The 19,090-nt window shown below is 39.2% G+C and overlaps 1 protein-coding gene across 1 annotated transcript in view; it reads left to right on the forward strand.

The window, feature by feature from the left end:
• Positions 1 to 19,090, forward strand: part of si:dkeyp-14d3.1 (transmembrane protein 132C) — a 184,424-nt gene that overhangs the window by 23,852 nt on the left and 141,482 nt on the right. Inside the window, exon 2 of the mRNA XM_031300701.2 lies at positions 7,074 to 7,962. Within this exon, the coding sequence (XP_031156561.2) occupies positions 7,074 to 7,962 (889 nt within the window). The remainder of the gene's footprint in view (positions 1 to 7,073; positions 7,963 to 19,090) is intronic.

Consider the following 19,090-nt stretch of genomic DNA (forward strand, 5'->3'; position numbering starts at 1 on the left):
GTCTGGTACACGTGGGTGCTCAGTATTTTCCGTGGGTGCTCGAGCTCCGGAGCACCCACAGTATCGGTGCCTATGTTCACATGTATGCATGAACTGTGGTGGTCCATTACACTGCAGGCTATATTCAACATCACTGATAATTTTTGATCAATAGAATGTAGAAAACATTATCCTTTGTAAGTCAATCCTACATTTTTCAACTTGGGAGCAAAACGTGCTCCTTGGGGAAAAAAGTTACCATAAACCCCTGTTCATGCTGTGTGTTGTCGTATCCGGCCCATGTCCCAGATGTGGAAGCCCCCTTACTGGACTACTGAATATAATAATATTCCATTATATTTTGTATTTTGAATTGTTACCTGCCACCAGAATTTTGTGATTTCCTTGCCATAAATATAGACATTTTTACCGTAAATTGGTGCCTACAATTTTTATCAGAATGCAGGAATTGAAGTCTTTTACCCTCAAAATTTCCTGGTGGACGACCCCCAGACCCCCCCTGCTTTATGTGTTCCCCCAAAGGCCAATTCTGAGCAAGGAAAAACCCTGAAGTATAATCACAGATAGCCATAAAACATATTTAAATTGCAGAGTTACAGAGTTAAAACAGATGAAAACATGGAGAGCCAGACAGGCGATATGTTCAGTGTCAACAGAGAGAAACACGGACTATCGAACAGAACAGAACATACTGTAGAGAATGACAGCAACAGCATACAAACGACTTAAATAGGCAGTATGTGTAAATTTGTTATAAACGTGTGCTCTTTTAAAAAGTAGTAACCATTGTTTGCCAGTTACTTACATTAAATGTTTAAAAATCTGTTACATAAGGTCCTGCTTGTATTATTTCACCATCTGTACACAAATGTAATTAGTGAATGCACATGTCTGTGGGTGGGGCTGCATGGGCGTGGTAATGTGGGCTGGTGTGGCTACAGTGCCAGAGCTGAATTTTTGTCCCAGTCGGCCCCTGGTCCCATCGGAGAGAGGTCCTGACAGTTGTTCCATGAGCAAAACACAGCCTCAACAGCATTTCCATGTAAAGAGGGTGAACATAAATCCCATTTTATAAAAAAGTGAAAATAAAGAATGAGCCTTAAAAAATTCAATTTATCTGGCTCAGCATAATGCTGCCTATGGTTATACAATTTAATGCACACACAATAGGGACATTTTATTATTCATGATGTGGATCATAAAGTGTATGCTGAAATAGACATTTTTCTCAGTTGAATTATCATTATTTTTCTTTTGTCTTAGGATTTCTCTGCCAGCTGAAAGTTATGTGCATCCCTCACACCCCCACTCCTCCCCCTATATTAAAAAAAATCTGATTAGAACATTGGGAATCTTTTAACGTTCCTAATTTAAACCTTAAAAGTAAAATGACAGTTAGTACTACTACACTATCTATTGTTGCTATGTTGCTTCTACAGTGGCTCATATAGGGCTTATGCAGTGACAGTCATTCATCGTTAAGGAAGGTTGACTTATTAATAGATCTAATGTGGTGGTGGCAGATAATAAAAACTAGTGCTAAATGCTTTTTGATCAGTGACTTCCAATGTTGGGCTAGTTACTTGCATGTAACTCAGCGAAAATTGAATCACATTACAGCAAAAGAGAAAGAAAAAAAGTTGAATTACTTTTTGCCTCACTGCCGCACGGCTCTGTCACTTTCCAGACCATCAGCAGCTAGCTGATTGTTAGCCCCACTGACTACACGCAGCACTCCATAAGGCGTAATTATGGATCCCACCTGGTTTCTTGGCAAGACCTAACCTATTAGGCAGTCCGGTTAGTAGAGGTTAGGCATTAACCTCGAGTAGTTAAGGTTAGGAAAGCTGATTGGTCAGGGGATAGGACCTAAACAAATCGGGTTCCGTTACCTCGCGCGAGCATGTACGCCTGGCCAATCGTACGCATGAATGCTATTGAAGGGCGGGTCTTGCCTACTATTCCATAATAACGCTTCCAGAAGTCCATGTCCTTTCTCGCTCTCTCGCCATCTCCCCCCCACCTCCAATGCCAGCGCCAAACTAACATGTACTGGACCGTTCTGTCAACCAAATGCAGACAAATATAATATCAACCATACCTTTAAACTCATGGTAAGACAGGAAACAAGTAGACCCCAAAATTGTCAAAATATGGCACATTAATGTTACTGGGATTAGTAACTGTATTTTTTTGACTAGGTTAGATTTCTAGTAGTTATCCATTGAACAACTTGTTACTGAAAAAGGGAATTATTAACAGATGACTTAGTGACTCATAGGCTATGAAGCTATGGCCAAGAGGAGCTTAGCTTAGCTTAGTTTAGCTAAGCCCTGAAGCACATGGAAACATAGGCCTGTAGAATCTCCCTACCAGCACATCTAAAGCTCTATAAACGTTGTTTTTACATGTTGGTTTTTGAATAGATTGAACAAACGAGACATTAAGTGTTAATTAGTGCACATTTTGCTACCTTTGGACAATTTAGCTGTTTCCCCCTGTGTCCAGTCTTTATGCTATGCTAAGATAACCAGCTTCTGGCTTTAGCATCATATTTACTGTCCATCAATCTTCTCATCTAACTCTTGGCAGAAAGAAAGCATTGAACATTATTTCCTGAAATGTCCAACCAATCATTTAACACAGATTATGCCGCTGTACGCTATTGTTATAGTTCCAACACTGCTAATATACAGTCTTAAGGGACACTATAGAACCAGAGTAGGCCATATTGTACGGGCCACAGCAGGAGAGGGCCCACACAGATTCCAAAAGAATGCTTCTATTAAACAGGAGTGCCGAGAGCAATATTCTCTCAGGGGGTCCAGTTATCTGAGCTACACCCCTGCTGCACAGAAAAAAAACAAAGAACTACTGGAGTTTGAAAAGTAGGTTTGTGTCATGTTTTTCAATTCTTCCTCCCCAGAACAAAGAAGGGAGCGATGCATCCTGCAAAAACTTTGCATGATTTATTTCTTTCTTATCCATAACAGGCTTGCTGATTCTGATTATGTTGGAACTGGGTTTGGAGATTTTCAGGCTTTATTTGTCTTAAAATGGGATTATTTTCCAGTTTATAAATTCAGTGTCAGTTTTCAGGCACTTGTCCTAAACAAGGTTTGCATGCTTATACTGCTGCAAGGTGAACTGGCTGTCATCTGTTTGGGGGCATGCAAGCACTAAAATACACTAAAAGACTGCCTTCATATAGCCATGGTAAAAGCTCCCTGATCTTAATTAAAAACAAAGCAGTGATTGAAGCCGTTTTTAATATTTAAATCAAATCTGAGCCAAATCAACTGATTTAAACTAGGGCTGTCAAACGATACATTTTTTTTTAATCATGATTAATCGCTGAATTTCTATAGTTAATCGCGATTAATCGCATATTTTATCACATGATTAAAATTGTATTATTTTGCATTTCAGAACAGTTTTTAAGTACATATTAACAATGGAAAGCAATGCTTACCAGTGTATCTTGACTGGGAATCAAATGAATGCAAAGAAAGTTACTTTATGAACTTGACTTTAAGATTTGTATTTGTTTAGTATTTATTCACTGTAAACAAAAGAAAAATGTGTGAATCTGTTATTATTGCACAATTCCTCCAAGTACCTAACTAAAAAACCCTATCCGTACCAGAGTCAATATAGTGTGCAGTAACTTCTAAATCATTTTGATTACTCACTGACGTCCAGTGATTACCGGTTAATGAGACAGCGTTTGCACTTTGCAGCAGTTCCAGTTGGGCTGCTTTCTCCGTGTCGTACAGGCTGTGTGTGCGTGAAACTACCGTCCCCCTCGACGGCAGTGTATGAGACGGGTCAGAACATGCCAACCGTAGTACGTCTTTAAGACCCGAGTCTTCTATGATGCTGACAGGTCTGCAGTTAGTTGCCACCCATTTCACAAGAACTGTAGTAATTTTTTGGGATTTAGTTTCATCAACAGGTCGGCAAGTAGCACTCTCCAAAATAGTGCTTTGCCTGAGCCCGCTAGCATCAACCTGAGTCACGTTAATTAGCTCGTAGGTGGTAGCTCAAGCTTGACGTGCTTCTGTGATATTTTAATTTGGCTTTACACAATGTGCATATGGCTTTCGACTTGTCTAATGAGCCGTCCGGGAGTTTTGGAAAATAAAAAGCGTCATTCAGAATTGTGTTGCTGCTGTCTTTCAGTTTGGTGCAGACATTCCTAATTTTAATGGATTTTTCATTTTCTGCTCCATTTCCTCCTTTCCACTAAAATTGCTGCTGATGACTGTACTTTTAGACAAGATGTACTGTACACAATATGCCACATTGCTTTGCTTTAAATAGAAAGAAGGATAGGGACATAAAGCCCTGTCTCTCTTGAACAAGGTCTTTCTTATATAGACGCTCTTCTACCTACTTTTGTGTTGCACTTGTAATTGTCAAAAGTTAAAGACTTGTTCTTTTTGTGTGGTTCTTGTTTTTCTAGTTTGTTGTTATCAAATATTATCAGAGCAGCCTTTTGAATAGTGAATATTTTGGTCCTCACAGATAAAATAAAAATATAACATGCATTATGAGGAGTGAGCAATGATGCAATGTTACATTATCCAGCTTTGGTGTATAAGTACAAGTGTAAGCACATTATAATCCTTTATGTCAGCTGTGAAAACAATACATGACATTTGAACACAGATAGTAAGGTGTCCTGTGGAGAAAGCACTGTGCTTTCACTTTACTTGGGGCACACAGGCTCAGAGATTAGAGTGAGTAACACCACTACCCAGGGACCAGAGGATGACTTTGTTTCTGACTGACTGTCAGAAACAAAGTCTGACTATCCAGCTTTTTCATTTGTTAGCGGCGCAATGCCACGTATACAAGTATGCCTCTTGCCAACACACAACACAAGGATCCTGCTTGCTCAGGAAAAATACAAATTGCTCTGTGGCGCTCAGCTGCTCAAAAGTCTGTGTTCTCTGTGGCAAACACAAGGTCTGGATTGTAGGGTTTACTCTGAAGCAGCTAACTGATGCTTTAAGTGGGACTGGTGGCTGCCCCTGGGTTGGGGGTTGAAACCTGCTTGCACCCTGTATCCCCCAGTGGGACAGCAGCACTGAGGTCAAGAGGGGCACCATGAATCACAAATCCCCGTCTGATTTGTGAACTGTCGGGACATTGATTTACCCGTGTGATCAGAGGAAAGAAATCCTCAGGCAGCCAGCAGGAAGAAGGGGGTGTGCTGGGGGAGTGTAATCACACAGCAGATTGCTCTTGAGAAGAAGGTCAAAGACCACTCTTATTGTGATTAAAACCTTTTTTTATGCAGGCTGTGCTGTTCCTCAACCAGTGGGGCCATAGGCGATAACAAAGGAATTGTTACTGTGAACTTGTTTTTTACTTTGACATTAGAGGGTAAAACTGCACATGTCGGCCTTAATTGCAAATATGATTATGGCTTTAGATGATTTGATAAGTGTCCGTACCGGTTATCTATACGTCTGATAACATATCATCCTTGTGTTGGACCCTTTACAGACTGTAATACATGTAATACTGATAAATTCAGAATTTCCTACTGAAATACTTTTTTCTTTTTAATAAATACATTTTAGGTTCAAAATATAAATAGTTTTCTCCAAACACTTGTTTTAGTTTATCTTTGTTAAATGCTGCATAAACATAAAAGAACTTTGAAAAATAAAATAGGCCAAGTAAACATTTCTATCGGGAACTTTTGATCAAAGAATAGTAAACAAGATTATGAATTCAACCATTTTAATTATTGGCCCTTTTTGATACATTTTTGGGACACATTTCAGCCAGTACCAAAAACATATTGAGGTTGGATCAAGGTTAGATTACCAACTGGCCAAATAGGACAATAACCTTTGGGAACCAGGCCCCAGGGGCCCTCAAAAGTCTAAATTAAATTACATTTTAATTAGTTTGCAAATATGTTATGGAATATACACCACTGTAGTTTAGTATTTCAACATTTTTAAATTGCGTTGGTTCCGAATTCACCTAGCAAAGTCACCCAAAAAAACAGTATACTCTTAATTTTAGCCTTAAAATTTGGTTTGGTTTGAACATTTGATTGCACTGTTGTGCATTTGTACTGCTCACTAAATACTAGGCCTGGCCTGGGTGCGCCCGTCGTTCTGCACCCTTCCCACCCGCTGATGGCTGACCTGCACCCCTGCACCCCTGCACCCCTGCAGCTTCCTCTCTGCTGCAGCTATTGATTTATCTTGTTTCTTCGGTTCCATTTTAACAACTGAATGTGACTTTTGTTTTTACTCTGTAACGGATGCTACTGGAAATGTTGAGTACCATGCTGTTTTACTGTAAATATAGAAGATGCAGTCTCGAGGCTGACTTTTACACTGCAGTAAATCCAACAGTCATACAAGACAAAGCCTGTGATTTAGAGGTTTGAAGTTTGTGTGTAATTTTAGCATTTTGTGTTGGAAAGTAAGAATTTAGCAAATCAGTTAAGTTTTTTGCAATAAGAGTTTTGCACACAGATACCTTTGGACCGGGTAGTCTTATTGCAGCATAGGAGTACATTAGTTTTTAGTTTTTACCCTGGTGCAGGTTTCAATACCCAGCCCTAACTCAGACTGATGACATTAATGGAACCAGTGAATTCACTTAATCGATCAAATGAATGTAAAAAATTGTTGATTAGTTTTTTATCATTCAAATAACTGCTCAATTGTTTCAGCACTAATTATAATGTGATGGAAAACTCAGTCACAGTAATCATTCCACATGTCTGGGTTTTCTCTTGTCCTGTTTTACACTGTTGTACGGTACACAAAAACTGCCCTACAACAACACATAATGCTTTTTGAGTGAGACAGACATTGTAAGTGGCAGGAAAACATATGTAACATCCCTTTAATGAATAGGAACACAATGCTATCAGTGTAGTGACCTGCTTACCCTGAGTTGAGTTGAACTTTAGGAGTAAAATCTTTATGCACTGCTTCAAATGCCTAAGCAAAACTAGAGGCTAATAGTTTTCGACAAAGACTGTCCTTATACCAAGTGAGCTTGCCCTGACTCAGCTCTTCTTTTCTGTCTTTTAGTAGCCGACTGTCGAGTCTTAGAGGGATTGCAGAGATATTCCTCCATCCCCACATACCTGCCTGTCAACTACCAGGTGCTCAACGCTGACTTGGCATTCTTCCTGAAGGAAGCCAACCAGGACTTCATGAGGAACTCAAGCCTGATGTCGCGGACTGAGCCCTTCTTTATCTACCAGGCCAGGAGTTTGCCCTCAATGAACACTAGCTATGGGCCTCTCTCTGTGGAGCAGCCTGTCCCTTTAGAGCTCCTGCAGAGCCCGGGGACGTTTCCTGCCTCTTCTGTTTTTACCTTCAACTGGAAGGTGCAGACCTTTATCATGAATACCAGGATTCACTTGGCCAAGCCCAAAGTCCAGGTGCTGTTTTATGTCGCAGGCAGAAACTGGGACGACTACAGCGCCATCGACAAGCTGCCCTGCGTGCACATGTTTGCTTTCCATGAGACCCAGGAGGTGCGTGGCACTTGCCAGCTGAAGGGTGGGCAGGGGCTGTGCGTGGCTGAGCTGGAGCCCTTGGCCAGCTGGTTCAGCCCACCCAGCGTAGTGCCGGGACGCCAGAGGAACCTCGAAGTGTCCGAGGGCACGCCAGTGGAGCTCTACTACATGCTGCAGTCCACAGAAGCAGGGGAGTGTCACTCAGAGGAGGCCAGGAAGGACAACTTCATCCGCTCAAGCCAGGAAGGGCTGTTTGGTTCCTACACCTCCACACCGCTGAGGAGGATCGGCGGCGTCAGGCTCTACCAGAACCCCACTCCGCCACCCCTCGCTGAACACAGGCTGGATAATAACTTTATGGTCATGGTGCCAGCCACACCCATGAGACAGAGGGAAACCATCTCTGCTTTCATCACTGTGTCAGCTTACTCTCCTGTGGATATGTTTACTCTCAGGTAAGAATTATTTTCTCTTTGTTCTTCTGGCCGCAGACTTCCTCTGTCAGTCTCCGACTGTGGAATTCTGCAGCCTCTCTATTGACTCCTGCATTTACTTTAGTCATGTAGTCTTCCTTAAGGATTTAGGCAGTATCCACACTAAGGTTTTAAAAAAATATATATACCGAAAATCTTATTTTCTTTCTCCTCTTTCTATCAGCAAACAGTAAGATCCTGTGCTTTGCCTCAGCAGGTTACACCTCCGTTCTATCCCCTGCTCTCCATGATCACTGAAATTGTGTTTAATTACACCCACAATTTAGTTAGTCTCATTTACTTTTTTTTTTTTTTTTCATTTTCTGAAGTCCAACAACTGAGGGTGTATGAAATAACGATTTGATCGCAGCTCGTAAACCCCCACTGTTAACCAAGGCAAACAAACAGCCAATCCTGCACTGTGACTGCTGATCAAATCAGTATCGATCGTGGAGTCGTCTGACAACATAATCGTAAACATAGGCTAATGGCAACAACTTGACTGTGTGATTGGCTCTATTGGAATTCCAAACAAGTGATCAGAGAGAGAGAGTTAGAGGAAAGTTAACTATTCAACTTTACTTCAGGACGTTAAGCACAAGAATACACTGTGAGGTGTGGAGGAGAATAAGTGAATGAGTAACACAAACACTGCACAACACTGTTGACACTAAATTAATAAAATAAAATGTTTTTAGTCAAGTGACCTTCATCACACATTTCAAGTAGCAAATGACAAATAGTTTGCACATATTAGGGCTACACAACATGAAGAAAATATGCTATATTTAATTACCTAAGTTCTGCTACTTTCAGTATTGAATTTAAAACGAAATGAAAGGAAATCATTTCCCACATTCTTTTATTGAACAAATTAAAGGAACATAAAGGGCACCACTAAAAAAAGAATGACCGATACATAATGATATTTTCTTTCAACCAATACAAAAAAAGCCTTTCGTGATATGTCGCAGCCTTTCGCGATATGTTTATTGCGCCAGTTGATATTGCGATGACGATAAAAAAACAATACTTTGTGCAGTCCTAGCACATACACACTTACAAAGGAAAACAATCCATTCAAGGAATCAAGCCATGAACCGTAAACAAAAGATGGACTAATAATTATCTTTTCTTAGGTTATGTTATTTTTTTTTATTATGACCAGTTGCTAGGCAACCAATCTCAGAAACCGATCGCTATGGGTCTGATGACGATTTAGCCTCTGGGGACAACAAACAATATTTTGGGGGTTCCGGTTATTAATAGTCTGATTAGCAACTTGAGATGCAAGAATGGAGTTGGAATTGAGAGACGACGTCAACGACCAGATTGTTTCTCTGCACATGAATGCAAATGCGAAAAGCTAAATTATCGTAAGACGATAGCTGATGGGTTCTGAGATTGCACTTTGGCCAACATGTTCCGCCTCTTATGCTCTCCACATGGACTGTTTACCGGCATGCAACCAAAGCCTGCTCAAACATAAATGATCATTTGTACTCTGACTATAAACGGGAACCAGATTGTCTCCAATACCAAAATCTAGTCCTGATACCTACAGCTTCTGCATTCATATGCAGATATCTGTTCTTAGAGGTTACCAGCAGAAGCTCCAGGAAGTTACTTTTTACGGCCAAGATATAGTCCAACGTGTAACTTATTTTTACACTTTGGTTTTTGTATGTATTAAACAAACAAGACATAATGTGTTAGTAAGTGAGCAGTTATCATGCTTTGTGACTATCCAACACAATACTGGACTTGTGATACTTTAAGGTGCTAGGCCTACGGTGCGGGCCATAGTTTTTGCTGTGTGTCGGTCGAACCTTGTCGACTCCCGTCGGCTATTTTTCTCACCAGCGTCGGTGAAAGGATTTCATCTGATTGGCTATTCAGCTGAAGAGAATTAGTGCACAGGGTAGTGAGAAAAGCAAGCAAACGGGTTTAGCAAATGAGAAATTTGAGTTGTAGTAACTAGATTCTAAAGTTATAGTGTTGTTAAACATCATGACCTCAGTCAGGTTTTCTTCCACAGTGAAACAGGGAAAGAGCAAGGTTATCTCTCAGAAATAGCTTGATTCAGTGAAGCTGTTGATAGGGACTAATTACAGTGAACAGATGAGACAAAATGATTTAGATAATTAACATGCAATGCAAATGAGAATGTCATTAATTAAAATGCATGTCCATTAGTGTAATGACTGAAGCCGATCTTAATCACACTGGTTTGGAACATTTATAAAGCTTCCGAGAAGCTGCAACGAGGGGTCAAGCCCATTTGTCAACCGGTGTAAAGGAAAACAAGCTGTATGCTGAATAGGAGTGTTTTCTGCTTAGGCAAGGTAAAAAGCTGTTTTAAAAGGCAACATATTAATGTTTATCTAAATCTGTTCCACTATTATTTTCCTGTTCCAGTTTTTTGCTAATGAAGATAATTTACCCAGCTAACAAAAGAGATACACAGAGTGTGCGTTAGGCTCAGAATCGGAGCTAAAGTAAACAAGTTCACAGTAGCTGTGAGGTTTTAACAAACCAAACTAATTCTTGACGAATGTCCTTCCTGTGCTTCATTTAATTACAGAATAGTTGTCCTGAAGTGATAAGGCATTGGAACCCCCCCATTTTCTCAATTGAGAAACTCTTCTTTCATCAGTCAAATGAACAGGCCAGGCTGGCCACAGAGGCAATGCCTGTGGTGTTTTTATTTGGCAGTGCAATGTATGGCGGGCGCAGGTTGGCCATCTGAGAGCGGCAGATATGGAAAGGCCTCTGTGTGGTCCTAGGTGATAAGGCTGTTCTCATACGTGCATTTGTTAGGATGCTTAATCACCAGAGCGAGAAGACTTTGATCTCTATATTCACAACATCATTATCATCTGTGTACTACACACTTCTGTGTTAGCCATTGTTGGCTGTGTAGCCCCAAATGCAGAATGAGCTTATGATCCTGTGAAATCTGTCAAACAGACCTTCCACTTTAGTTTTTAAATGTTTATTAGGTCCGCTGTTTCCTACATTTAATAACAAAATCCAACTCCCTTCGTATTCATAGTTTTATACCTCATTCAGTGTGAGTATGTGCAACCAAAACATCTGTATTTAAATGCTCACTTTCTTTCTACACAAGAAAAAGGGAACATTTAAAGTGCCCATATTATGCTCTTTTTCAGGTTCATAATTGTATTTTGAGGTTGTACCAGAATAGGTTTACATGGTTTAATTTTCAAAAAACACCATATTTGTGTTGTACTGCACATTGCTGCAGCTCCTCTTTTCACCCTGTGTGTTGAGCTCTCTGTTTTAGCTACAGAGTGAGACATCACACTTCTATCCCATCTTTGTTGGGAGTCGCACATGTGCAGTAGCTAGGTAAGGACTACTAGCTAGAAGCTAGCGCTGCCAGCGGTTAGCCACCTCGTTCTCAATGGCAAAACACTGCTACAACACTATAGAACTACTTACATGTCCCTCGTCTGCAGGTATTCCACGCAAAGTTGGAAGTGGGCCCTAATCCTGCCTTGTACTGACCGAAGTTGGAGAAACAGCTAGCTGATGTGGTATTAGCTAAAGTGGTTAGCACACACCAAATGTTTCGGCCGATGATGTAGACTGCCCTGTCGATTTTGACCAGCTCACCCGGAGACTGAAGGCAAGACACATTTAGTAACCTGTAGCTCACTCAAAACAGCATGGATGGTATTTTTTCCAAGTTTGTATGCCTGTGGAAGCACCAGAGACACAAAATAACACTCCAAATCCCAGAAAAAGTGATTTTTTCATAATATGGGCACTTTAAAAGAAAATTAAAATGGCCACAAAGACCTTCAGTAATTCTTTCCTTCTCTCCAATTTAGTTTTCACCTTCGTCTAATCCATTATGAAAGGCTCATGCTGTGATAGATGTTATGCAATGAAAGCCAATGTCACATATTTTTTAATAGCCAATCATCCGGCCAATTTATTGCTTTTAGGATGCCCAGCATGATATGCCTTACTGGGGTATTTCTGTCTTGACATGCTACTTTTAATTTGATGGGTTCTGATTTGACTTGATCTCCTCTGTGTTAATAGGCTGTGTCACTCAGAAACAGAATAGTTTTACTTATTTCACTGTAGTTTACTTTGCTCGAATTTAGAGGGATTTTGGTGTGGAGCATCAAATAGTGGCTGCGGTTAGTCACGATCACGAGTCGTCTTGACACATGAGTACATTTCCATTTCCTGTCTCCTCTTTCTTTGATAAGCTATCATCCACTGGAGAAAAATGACACGAAATATACCTGTAGATGTGAATTGAAAGAATAATCATATAATTTTTTTAAAACTTTTTTTAAAGATGCATCACCACCACCTGCATGGCACTAATGCCAAGGTGGATGGATCCAGTTTAGAGTGTACAAATGTTATAAATAAGCCCCTGATAGTATAAGATACTTTACGAGTATGCATAACAGTGTTCACCAATACGCTCATATGAGGATCTTATTTTAATGATGATAATACAATGTTACCTCTCATTTTACTCTGACTCTAAAAAAAAACATGTGGTTTGAATTCCCCTTCACAGTTTGTAATTTTACAGTTTTTTCTGATCGCTATGACAATTTTTTCAATACTTTTAACAACTTTCCTAAACTCTTAACGCACCAACACACCTACAACACACAATTGACAAAACAGTTAATTTCATGTTCAAAATCACACATTGAAAACTAAACTCTAATATTAATTTTCAAAATACAATAATTCACTAACACAATACACTATGTCCACAAAATCAAATAATTCTTCCAAAACACTAACACATGTTCTCTCCCAACAGAAACATTTAGTCAATCATAGCACAATGTCATACAAAACACTAACATCACATGGAATTACAGAAACTGCATTATTTTATGTGTCGGGTCTGCCCTTATACAATAGACAATAGTATATTGTATTGACCATAGATTGTGTTTTACACTGCAGTTTCTCTAGAAGCCTCTCTACATTTTTGTTTTGTTGGGTTTGAAATGCATGCATTTTGTTTCTTTTGCTGCAGAAATTCAATACAAAAAATGAATGACCCATCTCAGAGTAGCTTTATAGAATGTACGGTCTATGAAAAAAAGAAGACAGAGACAGAATCGTCCTGGTACTCGTCTTCCTCTCACTCGTGCAGCAATTTTTCTTACTTTCTTTGTGTTCATCTTTATTGTTCCTTTTCCACACAAAATCAGCCCAAATAGGTCATCTTTTACTGTATGTAATACAGTAACATATGGTCATGCTATTGAAAGAACCTCAACATCTGAGTGTGTTTCCTAGAAGGGAATCAGCTGATCTATTTGCATAACTTCAATCAGCTGTTTCTCAGTAGCAATGGAACAAAATGGAGAGGGTATATTTGTGTTTACAGTTTTTCACGATCGCTATGACAATTTTTTCAATACTTTTAACAACTTTCCTAAACTCTTAACGCACCAACACACCTACAACACACAATTGGCAAAACAATTAATTTCATGCTCAAAATCACACATTGTAAACTAAACTCAATAATTAAATAAATTATTATATAAACAATAATTCACTAACACAATACACTGTGTTTACCAAAACAATGCAAACATGTCTCAAAATCAAATAATTCTTCCGAAACACTAACACATGTTCTCTCCCAACAGGAACATTTAGTCAATCACTGCACAATGTCATACAAAACACTAACATCACATGGAATTACAGAAACTGCATTATTTTATGTGTCAGGTCTGCCCTTATACAAATATCTATGACCATAGATTCTGTTTTGCACTGCAGTTTCTCTTGAAGCCTCTCTACATTTTTGTTTTGTTTAGTAAATGCATGCATATATATGTATATATATATATATATATTTTTTTTTTTTTACTGTAAAGATTATTTTTTGGCCTTTATTTGACAGGACAGCTAGTTGAGAAAGGGGAGAGAGAGGGGGAAGACATGCAGGAAATCGTCACAGGTCAGATTTGAACCCTGGACCTCTGCGTCGAGGCATAAACCTCCAAGTATATGTGTGCCTGCTCTACCCACTGAACCAACCCGGCCACCATTGTGTTTCTTGCTGCAGAAATTCAATACAAAAAATGAATGACCCATCTCAGAGTAGCTTTATAGAATGTACGGTTTATGAAAAAAAGGAGACAGAGACAGAATTGTCCTGGTACTCCTCTTCCTCCCCCTCGTGAAGGCATTTTTCTTATTTTCTGTGTTCATCTACAGTATATTGTTCAAATAGGTCCTCTTTTACTGTACTACCATATGATCATGTGATTGAAAGAACCTCAACACCTGAGTGTGTTTCCTAGAAGGGAATCAGCTGTGATTGATCTATTTGCATAACTTCAATCAGCTGTTTCTCAATAAATACACTTTGACTTTAGCCTATAAGTTAGGTTTAGAACATGATGTTATCTGTTCTGACATACAGAGTGAAAGCATTTGTAAATTTGGCAATAAAAATCCATTGTTTTGGTCTTGGTGGAGCTTGTGTGTAAAAGACGTTCAAGCATTTTAAATTTGTGTTAACTGTATGCATTTTGTGTCAAAGCAACAATAAATGTGTTAATTGTATAGACTACACAGACTGATGTTGTGCTAACTGTGTTAAGAGTTTAGGAAAGTTGTTAAAAGTATTGAAAAAAGTGTCATAGCGATCGTAAAAAACTGTAATTTGTGAACAGCTGTTCACTTTGACTTTAGCCTATAAGTTAGGTTTAGAACATGATGTTATCTGTTCAGACATACAGAGTGAAAGCATTTGTAAATTTGGCAGTAAAGATCCATTGTTTTGGTCTTGGTTGAGCTTGTGTGTAAAAGAAGTTCAAGCATTTTAAATTTGTGTTAACTGTATGCATTTTGTGTCAGAGCAACAAGAATGTGTTAAATGTATAGACTACACAGACGGATGTTGTGCTAACTGTGTTAAGAGTTTAGGAAAGTTGTTACAAGTTTTGAAAAAATTGTCATAGCAATCGGAAAAAACTGTAAGTGGTCCAATTTTATTTAGTATGTGTGTGTGTGTGTGTGTGTGTGTGTGTTCATAAATTCAAATGAACGTGTCCAATTTTAAAAACAATATTTTAGTGGCTCAGGTTTAATCAGTCAAATTCTGATTTAAGAATTCAAGTCAGGTGAAAAACATGGAGAAGTTAAAATTGGATTAGTTACAGTATGAAATTCAAGGTGAAAGATTAAAGAGAAAAGTGGCTAAAATCTATTTTCTTTTAGTGAAAACAATGAGGAAACATTTTGAATGAACAAGTCACAAATCAACCATACAGAATGTATTTTCATTTGTTTAGACACGTAGCTCTTAGTTAAGGTTAGGGAAAGATTGGCTTAAAGTCTTGGTTAAAAAATGTCAACAGCGACTTCAAGCAACAGGACACGTTATAAACATTGAACCAAAACCACATTTTTTTCTCCCTAAAACACATTCTGCAGTCGATTTGATACCAGGTTGGTGATGAAAATCTTTGAGGAGATTTTCAATTTCAATTCATTTTTATTATTATGCAGGAAAAGATTAAATATTCCATTAAATGTGTTACATTTAAACTGGCCTGACTTAGTTCAAAACTGTTTAACAGTGAGTTCCTTTTCTGCAGCACATAAGAGACAGAATTACATTACAATACAATTGGATTCTGATGCTGATTCTGACAAACAACAAAACATAAACAGATGTTTAGAGTGCGCTGAAACTAGCAGCAAGCCCAGCGCAAACCGCTTTGGTCTGAAAGGCCCTTTAAAAGGAGTGAGTAGGAGTATGGGTGGTGATGGCACAGTGGATATGACACATGGCTTTGGTGTGGGAGCCATGGGTTCAATTCCGACTGCGATACATCAACCAATGTGAACAAGACACTTAACCCCTAGTTGCTCCTGAGGCGTGCGACCTCTGACATATATAGCAATTGTCGCTTTGGATAAAAGCATCAGCTAAATGACATGTAATATAATGTTTGAAATCGGAAACAGTGGTTGCAGTTATGTACCTCCATCAAATAGTGTTTATATGTGTAATAGGGGTTATGGGATCTCATTCCAGATTTTAGATAGATAGATATTTATCGATCCCAAAAATGGGAAATTACAGTGTTACAGCAGCAAAATATCAGTCACACAGCACAGAATATACATGAAATACTAGGATACAATATTAATTAAATACTAGAATACAACATACATACATACAATATACATGAAATAATAATAGGATAGAATACAAGAACAAATATTTAAATATTTAAAATATATACAAGTTGGGAATACAAAATGTACAACTGCTTAACTAGTAATGATAAAGATGTAGATAAACCTATTGTGCAAGTTGCCCTTAGTGCAGATGTGATGTCTAAGAGTCTTGTCTAGCACCCAGTGATGAGGTGTTTTGCCTGTGGTAGGAATGATTTTCTGTAGCGGTCTGTGTGACATCGAAGCTGTCGGAGTCTCATAGAGAAGGTGCTCCTCTGTTGGACCAATGTGGGGTGGAGAGCGCATGTGTGAAAAAATTATATTTGACCATAACATCAATTCAAATTGAAAATCTAGTGATGCGTTCCTGTCTTGTGTGTCTTGGAAGTAGTGCAGTACGTGTTGGAGGGGAGTTGTTGTCTTGGATCTGAAAGTAAAATGTAATGGCTAGTTTATTCATGCAGTTCTGAAAAGTCAGGGTGTTATGTGAAAGTGCAGTGCAGTGGTGAGTTTGAGGGGCAAGGTTGCGATGAATCTTATTGTATAGTCGTGCTATTCTTTCAATGGTTTCCTTTGGGGTGAGGGATCAAATTAGTACACAGTAGGATATTGTTGAAAGAAAGATTGCACGTAGATATTGTTAAGGAAAAACTCAGGAGCAGCACAACTCATTTTAAATACGTGAAGGTCCGGGGACCTTGATGAATTACACAGAAGCATTTAATGGAATCTCAATTGAGGAGAACATTTGGACAAGCAGTACAGTCTAACCACAATGTGTTATTGTGTCGTGCCGTTCCAAGTCTCTGAAGTTCCTGTCTTTCTGAAGGAGTATGTAACCCTCCTCTTGTCCTTGGGTCAAATTTGACCCAATTTCCAAAAGTTTCTATATCAGAAATTTGGGTTTCTATCAACCAAAATGTCCAAAAAAATAACGTGGATGGTTCCATACGCTCTTTACAAGTAAAATAAATGATCAGTTCACTACTTTATAGCATTTGAAAAAAAATGAATAAAAGAATGTTGAAAAAAGTGACAAAAATGACGGAAAAAGCTTAAAAACCGTCGGGGAAAAAAACTACAAAACCGTCAAAAAAGCGCAGAAGAAAAGTGACAAAAACATCGGGAAAAGGGAAAAAAAACTTGGGAAAAAAGTGATAAAAATGTCAGGAAAAGCGGCACAAAAAGTTGCATAGTGGGCGGGAGGACAACACGAGGGTTAAACTGGAGGCTTTAAGTTTAGCTGAACCTTCAAAGTAAACACAGATGCTTAAAAGGTGCAGTAGGCAATGCTGCGCGAAGATTGTTGATATTTCAACTCAACTACAAAGACCTCTTCCTCCTTTCCCAGTCATACAACTTCTTTTTTAATTTGTATTTCTTCAGTCCTTTTCCTCTTTTGCCGTTTCTCTGCCAAGGCTTCTTGTTGATAACGTGTGGCCGCTGCCTCTCCCCTCTCCCCCCGCGCACACGCCGCCTGTTGCCGATTGGCTGGAGAAGTGTTATGTGGCTCTTGCGCACCTTTCCGTTTGTTTTTCATTTACACAGCCAGGGTGTAGGTACACCAGATTTTTATTCAGCCCACAAAGAAAATAGAGAGCTAGGTGACCGTGAGGAGATATTCGCTGAATTTGACAAAATGTGTATTGGATTTACATCGCTTACTATACCTTTAATCCAAATGACAGAATGTGTTATGTGTTTACTTCCTCCATGACCTTGGCAGGATGAGGCAGCACTGTGTTACCATACAGCTGTTACGCCTCCCATCATATATGGAGACACAGAGATGAAGCACTACTCTGCCTGGAAATGTAAAGAGATTATGTTGGACACTAGTCTATTTGAACGACATTCCATTTCCAGGATTGCTCCGGTGCTGCCGGATGTCCCTAATTTTCGGCCGGATATTTGTCACCTTCCGCTTTCTTTGTGTTGGAATTCTAAACTCTAAATTCTAAAGGTGGATTTCTGAGGACTATGGTTAACTGCTCCTCTGATCTCTGCAGGGTAAATCCAGACAGCTAGCTAGACTATCTGTCCAATCTGAGTTTTCTGTTGCACGACTAAAACAACTTTTGAACGTACACATGTTCCACCAAAACAAGTTCCTTCCTTCCCGATGCTATTTTGCAGAGGCACCGTTGCTCCGCCCGGTGCTTAGCGCCGCCCAAGACGATTGTGATTGGTTTAAAGAAATGTCAATAAACCAGAACACGTTTTTCTCCCATCCCGTAATGCTGTGTGGACTAGCCATATCCTCCTCCACAGCGCTGTAGAGGAAGGTCTGGCAAAGCGAGACTAGTTGGACATTGACCTGAATGAGACCTGGCGTACCACTGTCTCAATTTACATAGCATGAGCTCATAAAATGGAAAGATCGCCACCCTTTCTGGTATACTGGGGAATTATAATGCATAACATCTTATGATGGTTTTTACTATGTCTTGTCTATGTCAAAGGACATCATCAAAATACAAATTACTGTGAACAAAGCTGGATTAGACGGGATTAAGTCTTTGGCAGCAGTATATTCCTTTGCTGTATTCCTTCTTTGATAACTCCCTGCTTTATTGTGCTGGATGAGAAACATTTTAACATCTTTGTCTACTGTAGAGCTGTTTTTTTTTAATCATGAGCAGGAGTTACTCCCTGTAACAGCTTCAAAGAATGAAGACATTTCTGCACATAAGCAAATTCTGCACTCTTGCAGCGGAGTCGAATAAAGAAAAGGACATTGAAAAGGCACTTAGGACTTTAAGGCCATTACATTCAATATGCAAGTAATGTATAAATTGGACTCATTATCATAATGCGTTTTCTGGTATCACTGTGTGAGCAATTTAGATTGTTATATGTCATTGATAATTCATTATTATCCCTC

The sequence above is a fragment of the Sander lucioperca genome, chromosome 2, assembly GCF_008315115.2.
Source record: "Sander lucioperca isolate FBNREF2018 chromosome 2, SLUC_FBN_1.2, whole genome shotgun sequence".
Classification (NCBI taxonomy): Eukaryota; Metazoa; Chordata; class Actinopteri; order Perciformes; family Percidae; genus Sander; species Sander lucioperca.